The 13,593-nt window shown below is 40.0% G+C and overlaps 1 protein-coding gene across 1 annotated transcript; it reads right to left on the minus strand.

Moving 5' to 3' along the window:
- Nucleotides 1-5,500: 5,500 nt before the first annotated feature.
- LOC120268481 lies at nucleotides 5,501-7,588 on the minus strand. Its single transcript, XM_039275872.1, has 3 exons — nucleotides 7,338-7,588; nucleotides 6,790-7,211; nucleotides 5,501-5,571 (listed from the first exon to the last, which is right to left on the minus strand). Exons 1-3 carry the CDS (start codon nucleotides 7,586-7,588, stop codon nucleotides 5,501-5,503), a joined length of 744 nt encoding a protein of 247 aa, XP_039131806.1.
- Nucleotides 7,589-13,593: the final 6,005 nt, after the last annotated feature.

A 13,593-nucleotide genomic window follows, 5' to 3' on the forward strand; every position in this document is an offset into this window, starting at 1 on the left:
ACGAGAAGAGTTGTAAATAACAAAAATAACCCAGTTATCAGAAGAACCTGGAGAAATTATCAGATGAAGAGCATGCCGAGAGATGGAAAATGGGGTGACCAAGCCAAGGGACTTTTTCCAGGAGACCAAAATGCCTCCAGAATACCCATTTGCTAAGATTGCCGTCCAGTCCCAAGAGTTAAGAAGTTTACCACAAAATTGATTGAGTCGATCCTTATTAGCTCTAGTTTCCACAAGGTAGAGTAGAGTAGGTTTTTGCTTGCCAATGAATCTAAGAACATGACTAGAGGTATCCCGCATCAAGATGCCCTTGCAATTCCAGTAAATGACTTTAATGACACTCATAAATAACAACATAATGAAGAGAAAGAAGAGAGAGAACTTAGCTATGTCAAAAGAAAAACGCATAGGAAGAAACGTTTGGAGATTCGACATTAGACACTATCGACCATGGTATCTACTCTACCCTTCTTGTGGGAGGACGATGTTTCATAAGTCCCTTTAAGGATCAAATTTTCCTTTCGAGCTTCCTCCTAATATTGAACGAGAGTCATCATGTCGTCTGGTTCATCTTCATCAGACATATCCTCATCACTACCATCAAAAGACCCATCATCTCCATCACAATTATGGTCAGAGCAATCTTTTTAAAGAGCATTGGTAAGGTTATCAACTAGCATTAAGTGGGGAGAGTTAGGGTTATCAGCAGTGTGTGTTGGATTCAAAGGAAAGGAGGCTCAAAGAACAGGAGGTGGCAAAGACGACATGTGAATTAAGGGTTGCTTATCTCGAGAACCGTGCGAGTATGCTGGAGGGGTATGGGAAGGTGGAATGGAGATTTGCTCAGGGATCCCATCGGCTACATCATCTAGAGGAACAACTAGATTATGTTCTCGAGAAACAGAAGAATTGGGGCCCCGAGGGACAATAGGCGGGATATCCGGAGAGGAATTATCCGGCTGCAAAGAGATGTCAGATAGTGGGGTCATATCAGCATTAATGAATTCCAAGCATTAGGCACAAGAAGCAATGAAGCCACCTCGCCCCCTAGCTTGCAATCCGCCATGTGTACCCCTTCCCACAGTGGTTCTGGAATGTGGACTGTTTGGTTGCCCATCATCTGCCACATCCGAGGTCACGTGACCAGCACGATGACTGTCACTACGACCAAGGGAGTGACCACGCCGACGAGTCACCAACATCTAAGTTCCAAACGCCGGCTTCGATGAAATATCATGAGAGGTCATAATAGTATTTGGGTTCAATGGAATAAGCTAGACGTTTCCCAAATCCTCTATCCAAGCAACAGGAACTGGAACCGACCGCCAGCCCTTATGGAGCACAATGGGGAGGAAGGATTCCGTTACCTTCGGTCACTGCCGCTTTAGGACAGGAATTGGTACCATGTCCCACTATTCGACAAGAATAACAAAAAGTAGGTAGTCTTTCGTACAGCACTAGCATGAATACCCGATGAGAGTCATCCCCAACCCAGAACGCCCGGCATAGAGGCTTGGAGAGATCAAGTTCAAGATAAACCCTCGCAAACTTGGAGCGAGTCAAAGAGATGGTGAGATCATCAATTTTCGAGAGAGGACCAATATGGGAAGTTAGGGTTTCAAGAGTGTCACCGTCCCAAAAATCCACTGGAAGATTGTGGAGTTGCACCTAGATGGTGGCTGTGTTAAGTTTGGTAAATGCCAGTTCAAAAAACGGCTTAAATGCTTGTAAATGCTCGGTGTTATCTGGGCCTAGTTATTGAAACCACTGCAGAATTGAAAAAACAAATAAATATGCGGCATTGGGAGATACTCTGTGGTACGCAGTTTGCCCATTTTATGGACGTCACTCCCGTATTGCAAGAACGAGGGGTTCTTGATGCGGTATTGCAGTTGTACGACGCGAACCGCCAAATGTTTACGATAGGACAAAGTATGCTCCCGTTCAGAACAGAAGATGTCGCTCTCATCCTAGGCCTCAGTTGCCATGGAGATACTGTCTCTTTCAAGCACGAGAGGGTCCAGTCAGAATTTGAGAAGAACTTTTTGCATAAAATGCACAACCGTCACCAAGATGCAATCATAGATAGCCTACTGAGAATTATACACAGCAAACACGGCGAGGAGGAGATCCTTGTGAAACTCCTGGCGGTGTACTTCATGATGATGATTTTATTCCCCAACACTTGTCTAAATGTGCCACCATTTCTAGCAAGATATGCTGACGATCTGGGGTCACTCGGCCGTTATGCATGGGCTTATGCTACTCACAAGTGGATGATGGAAGACATCCCTGCGATAGCTGGCCGTGTCAAACTTTGTTGTAAGGGAAAGTGCCTTAGTGCAGGATATTTGAGAGGTTGCTCCATTACTCTGATAATTTGGTTTTATGAGGTGACGGGCAGTGTGAAGAACTAAAGAATAGCTAGTCACCGCGTCTCATGTGCTATGGAGATTCCAGTTTCATCAAGTCGACGTCTATCTAGTCGCTGCTGAATTCAATCAAAGGGAGAAAAGTGAGTTAATCTTATTGCTGTTGAAAATGATTGGTAATTTGGATGAATGTATTATTTCCAGTGTTTTACAATGTTGTACTGTGTACATTACTCATTTTATGTGTATAATGTTATGTTCATGTGCATAGTATTGCATTTGTTATGTATATTTTATTGGTTTTTGTGTATATTATAGAATTCTTGTGTATAATATCGAATCCTAATGTTACAATGTTTTGTGTTTACTTACTAGTTCTCGGCGCTTGTACCAGCTAACGACGATGAGAATATGTTAGTTGGTAATATTAAGCGTGATCAGAAGCTAACCCCTGGCAGATCATCGCCATCGGGCTACTATACAAGGCAGTCCCGACAATAAACAAGGGCCCTGACCGTTGGGAAAAACCCAAGCGTTGAGCCAACAAAGAAGATACGCTGGAATCAATCCCCTCCAACCACCCCTGAAGAAATTGGCCGTCGACAGTCATCGGTAGAAAGACTGGAGGAGGTTCCACAAGGTGCCGATGGCATGTGGCGGTTATTGCAACAAGTATTAGCAGAGTTCTTTGACCTACGAGCTCGTATAGACGAGCGTGAATGCGAATATTCAAAGCGAAAAAGATCTGAGTCACTGTCACCGCCCGAGGATTCAATACCCCCTATGAAGGCACCGGATATCAGTCGTCCCCATTCGTCAGGATCGTCCCCTACTCCTGGCTTTAGGTTTAAAAGGGTGGCACGACATTGGAAAAAGAAGCGTACAGCCAGTGCGGAAATCCCTACACAGTAGGATGAAGAAGCTTCCGAGGATGTTCATATTCCACCAACCGCTACTCAAGAAGAAGGGGCAGAAGCTGCATCACATATCCCCGCATCTGATCGCTCCGTCCGTGGTGATGAAATTCCAGCTCCTGAAGCCAAAATAGATGATAATCTGACTCATGCCCCGCCTCCTCAGGCTGCCACAGATGAAATTCTGTCTGACATCCTACCACCTGAAGCCCTAGTAGCCACCCAAATCCCGATAAAGGCTGAAGATGCTCCACCCAAACGTGTTACACGATGAAGGGCTGCCCAAGATACACATCAAAGCAGTTCACCTCCGAAAAGAGCTCCACCAAAACGAGCCCCAGTGAAGAAGGCACCTCCTGCCAAAGAGAGCTTCACCACCAAAAAAAGCCCAACCAAAGAGAGTTACAAGGAATAGGGGCCCAGCACAGAAGAACAAATCGGCTGAAAAGGTTTCCATCGTGAGTGATGACTCCGAAGATAATGAGGAGGCAGCAGCATTACGCGCTATAGACGCATTACTTCAGTCCTTGAATGGTTTGAGAAAGGAAAAACCGAGAGAAGCGCCATTTACAGTGGTCACATACAAGCCTCGACCAGAAGGACAGGTGTACTTTGAGGAGCAAAAGAAGGCTGAGACTGACTTCCTACCACAAAAGAAGACCTATCCGGGATTTCGAAAGCTTAAGCAATTCGAAAAAGCAGCCCACACCATCTTCCTCAACACACGCGTCGACGGGTACTTTTCTTCTATGTATATATATATATATGTGTGCATGGTTTAATTGCATATTAGACTGTGTATGGATATTACTTTCTAGTGTATATAAATTACTTTCGTGTGTATAGATATTTCTTTCCTGTGTATATATATTACTTTCCTGTGTGCATATTTAGTTTTTTGTGTATACTTACATATGACTTTGTGCTTTTTTTATCTAGCCCCGTCATATGGAGGGATGATAAAGACTACGGGTATACCACCCGTGCAAATCTGCTCGTCCTCCTCGATGGGAAGGAAAATGTCAATGATGATGTATTGGATGCCCTCATACTCATGCTCAGTGTGGAATTGCTAACAAATCCATAAGCATTCAAGAAACGTGGAGTAGTGACACGGCTCCTAGCTCTTGCTATGCAAAAATTACAATTTACAGCGGAACAGGCAGTGTACCTGATGAAAGATGTCGTATACGGGTACAAGGAAGCTGACCTTATACTTATGCCAATCTTGCTTCATGGGCATTACCATCTGCTTGTTTTGGACAATGAGAAGAGAAAGTACATGCACTACTCGTCCCTCAGGTCAGACATTTACGACTCTGACGCCGTCGATATGGTACGTATGAAAAACATATTCTGGAACTACTTTACACTTTCATACGCTTTTTAATTTAGTGACTAACAAGTTCCCTTAAACTGTTCAGCGGGATCTCTATGAACTATGCATCGAGGTCAACACATCCAGTAATCCATTTCGACACTTCCCACTTAAGCATGTCCGTGACTGCCCCAAGCAGGCACCCAACACCGTTGATTGTCCGGTGTTTTGTATGCGATATATAGAATAACTTCTAAACGGGGAAGAATTGTCTATTTCATAGTCAGACGTTCAAGTCCTCCGCCTCCACTATGTCGCCCGTATACTACTAGACGCGATGAAGAGAAGAATAATACCAAGCACTAGTATGAAGACTGAAGCCGAAGGTCAGAAGGAGGCCACGGGTGAGAAGGAGGACAACCAAGGTGAGAAGGAAATGGAATGTGAGAAGGAGTCCGCAGGGAGAAGGACGGCCAGGCTGACAAGGAAATAAAATTTGAGAAAGAGGCCGCCGGGGAGGACAACAAAGGTGAGAATGAAAGAGACGGTGAGAAGGAGGCCGCCGGGGAACATGATAGCCAAGGTGACAAGGAAATGGACTATGAGAAGGTTGCCGTCGAGGAGGACAGCAAAGGTGACAAGGAAAGAGAGGGTGAGAAGGAGGCTACCGGGGAGGACAAGGAAGCCGCTGGGGAAGATAGAGAAGGTGACAAGGAGGCCGCCGTGGAGGACACAGAAGGTGAGAAGCGTATAGAAGGTGAAAAGGCCACCGAAGGTGAAAAGGACAAGAATGAATCAACTACTTAAGATGCTCCCCCCCATGAAGTGAGGCAGGAAAAGGAGAACCGGGAGAATGCTCAGATATTGAACACCGACGCAGTCATTGACCTAAACAATTATCCAGCTGTAACTGCGTAGGAGTCTGACAATGCTGTGGCCGATGATGTTGACAAAATTGTATAAGGTACTGGAAACAAACATGAACAGTTATGATATTACATGTTAATTCTTGCTTTTGTAATGGCTATGCTTGTTTGTAATTGGAAATTTTGTTATGCAATTACATTTCATACATACGAAATAGCCATAAATTATGGATGTAATACACGGCAAAATATATTCCATACATAATAACGCCAAAGTATACGTAGACAAATTCATTTCATACACAACAAAATTTAAATATACACATATTGAGGTTTACACACAAACAGGATAAATAAAACATGTGTAGCAAAAAAAATTAAAAAGTTCATGCTAACGAACATGCGAAAGAAAAATCAAATATCATACATTACCGTTAGGTTTAGCATGGTCAGTCCACAATGATTGTATTACATGATCGCCGATTATAACCACTTTCGTGGCACCGGCTACAGTGTAATTCATGGACATCAAAGGCTTGTGACTCTATTCTCTTCCTCCTTGGATGGCCTGGCCGTTTCTTTGATATTGGTAGCCTAAGTCGTAGTTGACGGTTGTCGTCAGCTGGTTTGTCACTGTTAGGAATAGGGGATATTGGATTCACATACGCCCGACGATACCATTTCACTGTGAAGTAATCATCAACATAAGAATAGACATTCGTGTCTGTTATTGTCAATGTACTTCCCACCTCCTATATGAACACTGACGAGACTAGAGGCTGACTGCGTTGTTGTTATTGTCAATGACTTCGTATGTATCTTTGGCAGACCGCCCTACTCTGAGGAAACGACTATCATCAATGATTTGATCAACCTTTTTCGTATTTCAAGGCATAGGTGTGTATCCCACCTGTTGGATTGTTCTCATCTTTCGGCTAACATATTCATAAGTTTAAACCTGGAAAAAGACAGTCAGTTACACAAGAAATCAATATGTATACACATGGTAAAGTAATATTTATACACATAAACATAAATGTATACACAGTTCATATAAAACTATACACAGGAATCCTATATTACACACATAAACGCTTATATATTACATCAAACACATAACCATACACAGTAGGCAACTAACTTGATAGAATCAACCATGCTTGTTACTGGTAGATGCCGTGCCTCTTTAATGCAAGCAATGAAGGATTCTGCCACATTGGAATACATCTCGCACCATCGGAATCCTTAAAATAAAAAGTTCGACCAATGATCAACGTCGGACTTATTCATCAACCAAGAGTGTGCGTCGGGCGATAGACATGCAAGTTCACGAACTGCATCATCGAACTCTTTCAAAGTGTATGCGTACATAATTTTTACGACTATTGCCCAGCACTGCATTCGCAAAGATTTTCCGAGGCTAGAGTTGGTCTTCATGAAGTTCGTCTCCAAATGACGTAGGCAATAACCATGTGGTGATGAGGGGAAGACTTGCGTGATGGCATTGACCAGGCCCTTTGATCGATTTGATATGAATGTTATAATTTTATCGTAGGTATCTTCACCGTACAAGGCCTCCCCAAGAGTAGCGAGAAACCAAGTCCAGTTCTCATCAGTTTCGTTGTCGACGATAGCAAATGCTACATGGAATAGGCCATCATTGCTATCTTTCGTTGTTGCCCCTAGCAGAATCCCACCATACTTGGCCAACAAATGGGTTCTATCAATAAAAAGTAATGCCCTGCACCCATGCTTGAAACCCAATAAACAAGCCCCGAATGAAAAAAAAAGCACGCTTAAACAGCTCGCCGTCTTTGTCAATGGTAACAACACTACCGGATTTGTCTAGGATACTTTATCTGCGTACCACAGAAGCAAATCATAGCTACTAACCACACTACCATGAATCACCGACCTCGCAACCTCTTTCCCCATCCAAGCACGCTTGTATGGAAGACGAACATCGTGGTCACGCAATATGTCTTTCTGTATGTCAACAGCTCTGTATAATGGTGTTTCTTTTAATTTATATATGACACTTTCACAAATCCACTTTTTGCTTGCTTTTGGATGTGCTGTAGTACCAATTCCTCCACCACAAATATGAGTTGCTTGCATTGTCTTCAGCCGGAACGTGTCATGAATTCCCTCTTTAGAAGCATGCACTCGCCATTAGCATTCCTTAGCTGCGCACCTTACAGTCACCCAAAGTTTGTCATTTTTTATAAATGTAAATTCAAAATTTTTCCTTATAGCATAGCTTCGTAGGCAATCTTTAAAGTGCTCTGCATTCTCAAACCATTGGCTTACTTGTAAAGTGGAACCATCATGTGTATCAGTAAACCCTGCAATATTGAGCGCCCCAGAAGAATTATGTTGGGACAGAAAACTATTGCCATTGCGGTTAACGCTGTCTGACAATGACCCTTTGCGTTAAAACAATACACAGGAAATATAGATGTTATACAGGAAACAGATATTATACACAGGAAACAGTTATTATGCACGGAAATTATTTTTCATACAGCACCATATAGTAATACACATGAAATATTTGTCATTTACAGTACGATCATATAGAACAAAGGAACACAAAAAATAAGTAACCAGTGAGATCAGTGATTGTAGTATTACGACGTGATCAAGAAGGCCTGGTTTCCATTTGTAGAGACACTCACATCCTTGATGATGATGTCTATGACAAATTTTTTGAAACTATGATATATATATGACACATGTGTTCAAAATCGGCAGCAAACTCAATTGGGCAAAGCGTTTTGTATGCATTAGGCGTTACGAACTTGACTCTCACTTGAGAAACATCTACGGTCCAGCGTGCACATATCTCACCCATGACTGACTCCCATGAAGTTAAAACTGTGAATTGAAGCACACGTCCTTCACCTTTTCATTTTTAATGACGCCTACATGAAATTGCAAAAAGCTTATAAGAATCTGACATATACAAAAAAAATGACCAAAAATAAAGAAGCTTGTTAAATTATAGACGCAAGTGCATGGAAAATAACACGAAGAAGAAGAACAACAACAACAACAAAAACAACAAGACAAGATGAAGACAAGAAGAAGGTTAACAAGATGAAGAAGAAAAAGTAGGTTAAGAAGATGAACAAGATGAAGAAGAAGTAGGTTAATAAGATGAACAAGATGACGAAAGTGAAGAGAAGAACATGAACAAGATGATGATGATGAAGAAGAAGAAGAAGAAGAAGAAGAAGAAGAAGAAGAAGAACAACAACAACAACAACAACTTGCGTGTAAATATCTTCACTTCAACCTAACTAAACAAGATGGAAGATGAAATTGAAGCTTCGACAAACAAACCGAGATAAACAAGGAGAAGTTCAAAAACAATGGCAACAAGAAGGAGTGAAATATCACCTCTTCTCTGACAAAGAAGCCACTGGAAGATATGGTCATACTTTACATTAAATGTGATGTGACTTGGAGGGAAATTTTTTGTTTTTTGTTTTCCTTCTCACATGGGTACATGGGCAGTTAAGTCATTTTACATCAAGTTAACAAACGGAAGTAACGGCAAGGCCTAACGAGAGCTTGCCTAAAAAAGGAGGGATCTAGGGGGAAATGAAATTGTCAGAGGGACTGCAGTGGAAGTTTGAAACTTTTCAGGGACTTTTAGGTAATTTTCCCTTGTTATTATATTTTATTTTTAAAATTTGCTCTTTTCTGCCCCATTTATAGCTTCTTCACTTAAAATCAATCATAGGAAGGGAGGGAGTTACAATTAATCCAAACTTTCCAACAATGTTTGAGTTATTTGAGGTTAACCACTTCTTCAATCTCTATCATCACCTTGTTTTTTCATTTTTTATTTTTTTTATTTCATCTTTATTATTATTATTATTATTATTATTATTATTATTATTTTTTTGTTTTTACTATCATCCGATAATGCTCTTGTGTGTATGTGTTTTTTTAAAGGATAATTACTGTTTACCCCTTAGAAATTTCAAATCTTCTTAAACAACCCTTGCAAGTTTTGAATACCCCGGACAACCCTTCTATTATTGTTTCACTTGCTTTCCTGTAGGTCACTCGGGCATTGTCCATGTTGTGAAATTCATTCTTTTCCCTTGAAATTGGTGGGAAAAAAATCACCCAATCATAGCATGTCAAACCTTTTTGTATACCTTTTTGCATTCTTTTTGCATTATTTGGGGGAAAAAACCTTTTTGCAATTTTTTTTTGTTTTCTCAAACAAAGTTTGGAAGACTCATCACCTTGGATTGTTGGAGTTTTCAATTCCTCCCCATTTGGTCTGTTTGATTCGAGTTTTGCCGGTTGCCCGATAAGGTGAGAATTTCTTCCTTGCCTTCACTTTGATCATCCCGCGAGAGAGAGTAACAATTTATAAAAATGCAGTTTTATTATGGACAATTTTTGTGCTATTGCTAGATACAACGGGGAGGGATGAGTGCTAGTGTTCACGGCGCTGACTTCTTGGGAATCAATGTTAGCGGAGATATGTGAGCTATGGGGTCTCGATGTTTCCTGTGTCAAGGTGAAGTTTGTCACACCCGATGGACATAAAATGGTTTGTCTAATAGAAAATGAAGTTGACTTCCTCTTTAAATGCACTACAGTGAATCAGTGGTCGACACAGATGATGTGCCATTGTTGCATCTTACAAAAAGTGATTTCTTCTCATTGTAAAGTTCTTTTCCTTTATGTTTTATGTTTACATAGTTGTAGAAGTTAATTATTGCTTAGTTATCCCAGTTTCCACTTAAAAGTATATGTTTTCGCTTAAATAATCCAGTTTCCGCTTAAAAAAAATATGTTTTCGCATAAAAAAACCATAAGTTTTGCTTTATTATCCATTTCCCATCCCAATTTCCGTTTAAAGTTATCCAGTTTCCTTTTAAAAATATTCTTTTCCACTTATGTTTTCTGTTTCCGATTAAAATGTTGGTATTCTGTTTAAAGTTTATAGTTTCCAGTTAAACTTTTATGTTTCCGCTTAAAATATTGATGCTTTTCACTTAAAATATTGATTTTTTCCGCTTAAACTGAAGTGGTGGCAGGAATTCAGATTTTGCGAGCGTATTCGTACCATCTCATGGCGATCCTAACGGTGTGGTATGCCTTCCTTCCTCATCAAATCAACTGAGGTGTTGTCATTGGAATTTTGACTTCAAATTCATAAAGAATGAAAAATATTGTATGACTGTAGAATGCGCTGCCATTGGTTGTCTATGACACCTTCATGCATCAAAAGAATATAATAAGAATACTTTTAGAATCAAAGTAATGCACCTGGCACACACTTGTGGTGGTGGAATTGGATCAATTATACATCTGAAAGCGTCCAAAAAATGGGTAAGTGCATGAGTCATTCAGAAGCTTAAGGACCAGCCCTTGTACAAGGCCATTGACAATTAGAAGGACATGTTACGGGAACATGGTATCCATATTCCATACAAGAAAGCTTGGTTGGGTAAAGAGTATTCCTGAGTGATCCTCGACGGTAGCGACATCTCCAGCTATGATTTGTTGTTTTGGTACGTGGATAAGGTGGTTGAGACAAACCTCGGCAGCGTTGCGATTGTGGAAAGAGAATGTGAGCATTTTAAAAGTGTATTTTTTTTCTTTCTGTACGTGTATCATGGGATTCAAGAGGGCTTGCAGGCTGCTGTTGTTTCTCAATAGTACCCACCTCCTTGGAAAGTATCGGGGTACTCTATTGGGTGCCATAGGCAAAGATTGAAACAATGGTTTTTTCACGTCACCTTCGATATTGTCGACAATGAGACTGATGCTAATTGGACGTGGTTCATTCAAAGTTAGGTGATGCTTTATACGACGAAGGAGATTTTGAAAAGATAATTACATTTGTGTCAGACAGGTCTAAGGGCCTTGTGAGCAACATTGCAAAGGTCTTCCTTTCTTCCCCACATGCATACTGCCTTCGACACTTGGAGGCCAATTTTATGAAAGCCAATGTTATACTTGGGAAGGCATTGAAGGAGGAGTGCTGGTCCATATACTTTCATATTGCATGGGTATCCATGGCTAAAGAATTCGATGATTCCGTGAATGAACTGCAGGCCACATCACCCGAAGCCTATGATGAGCGAATCGGTGTTGATTATATTGCTGGGTGTATCGGTCCTTCCTGAGACGCAAAGGTATAATACTTTGATGGTAGGAGATAAAGTACTCTGCTTGAGTTTTACTTAGCTTGTTTTTATCATTTAGATCCTTATAATCATTGAACCAACCTTCATCTTTAATTCACTACATGTTAATGACCACCATATAAGATATTCCTCTCTTCTTAGTATATTTCGAGCTCTTCCAGGATTGAATGCACTAGTTGCTACATCTGAATTATGAGCTACAGGAATCTTGAACAAATGAGTTCAGGAATCTTGAGACATCAAAAGTCAAAGAGTCACAGAGCTTCATGAGTCCAAGACTGAAAGATTCACAAGAGTGAAATGCCGGGGGTTTCAAAAGTCTAAACCAAATGAAATCAAGTTTGTGATTCACAAACATGTAGAAGTCATAACTTGAAATTCAGTTGGTATTCAAGATACAAGCAAGAAAAATAAGACCAAAGTCAACAAAGTCAAAAGAGACATCCTTAATGCAATCTTTGGGAGAAAGTTAGGATAAAACAAAGTGCAAATAAACTCAAATTATGTAAAGCTAAAAGAAGATTAGGAAAGTAGAATTATGAGAGTAAGAGTCTTCTAATTCTAATCCTCGTTTTCTTGATCAAATTTATATAATTCTTTCTTCTTGCTTTTTAAAATTAATAAAATTAATTTTTCGCATATATATATATATATATATTGCTTCTCATTCACACTTGTTTTTAATCAGAGGTTCCTATGACTTAGTCTGGGTTAATTAACATTAGGGGATTGCCCCTAATGGAAGTTATGAATCCCTTCAAGTCTGAAAAAATAATAATTAAAATTTAATTTGTGATCCTTCATTTTTAATCGGTCGATCCTAATTAAAAGCAGGGTAAGAATAAAGGAGCCCACAAATTCTGGCATGCCCGGTTCAAGTCAGATTTTGTGGGAAGAGAATAAAAAAAATACTACATTAGACAAAAAAAAGTAAAGAAAAAAAGAGACTGAGAGAGACCAAAAAAAAAGAGAGAGAGGAGGAGAAAGAGAGACTAGACAAAAAAGCAGAGAAAAAAAATCTGACGATGTTTCAAATCCTAATTTATAACTAGGTTAATAATAATTAAAGGCCGGGTAAGAATAAAGCACCCACAAAAATTGTTCAAGTAAAATATCATGAATGCTCATGATAACGTTTCAAATACTATGATGAAAAATATATATTCTAAGCCACTCTCCCAAGTGTTAAAGATATTGGAGAAGCTCGCAAATTTCTTCTAGCATCACAAAAAAAAACATAAAAAGATTTTTATCATCACGTAAAAGTGTTGGGATCTTATCACTCTAACAAAGGAATTATATATGAAAAATACATGCCAAAACACAGCGGATAGCAAAACTTTTAACAGTAAGTAAACATGATAAAACCTTAGCGCATGCCAGAACTAGGATTAAATTCTGGATAAATAGATAATTAAATTTTATACCATTCTTTTGATGACGATTCTCAACGCACCCTTGTTTTCCTGAAATCGAAAGGGACTGCAAATCGCGACTCCCCTCTACTATCACATACACACGAACGCCTCTGGGAATCAAGCAGGTATGCTAGTACCTCAAGAAACAGCACTTGTTTTTTGGTTCGAATAGCAAGCATCCTAGATTCAAGAGAAAAGGGTTATAGGCACGGTGGCAGGTTCCAGTAGCGGGATCCGATGGCAGCGGCCAAAGGAGAAGAGTGGGTGGCGGCAGCTAGGGTTTCTTAAGAGACAATCTCTCAATTACTCTATTTTTTTTCCTATCTCTTTTCATATCACTGTTAGACCATCTATTTATATTAGAAACCCAAAACCCTTCACTCCTAATCAAATTAGGAATCTCTTCTTTACTTGATTAATTAAACCATTTTAATTAACCAAATCAATTAGATTGGATCAACACTTAATAAGACACAACTCGAATAAGCTATTCGCTCCACCTAATTTAGGTTTTTCACCAAAA

The sequence above is a fragment of the Dioscorea cayenensis genome, chromosome 9 (genome assembly GCF_009730915.1).
Source record: "Dioscorea cayenensis subsp. rotundata cultivar TDr96_F1 chromosome 9, TDr96_F1_v2_PseudoChromosome.rev07_lg8_w22 25.fasta, whole genome shotgun sequence".
NCBI classification, from domain to species: domain Eukaryota; kingdom Viridiplantae; phylum Streptophyta; class Magnoliopsida; order Dioscoreales; family Dioscoreaceae; genus Dioscorea; species Dioscorea cayenensis.

Coding starts and splice junctions, on each gene's coding strand:
- LOC120268481 (XM_039275872.1), bottom strand. CDS start 7,588: ATGCAAGCAACTCATATTTGTGGTGGAGGAATTGGTACTACAGCACAT. Junction 7,212..7,337: donor AGCTATGATTTGCTTCTGTG/GTACGCAGATAA, acceptor GCATGGGTGCAG/GGCATTACTTTTTATTGATA. Junction 5,572..6,789: donor TGCAGTTCGTGAACTTGCAT/GTCTATCGCCCG, acceptor GTTTGTTTCCAG/TACCTTATACAATTTTGTCA.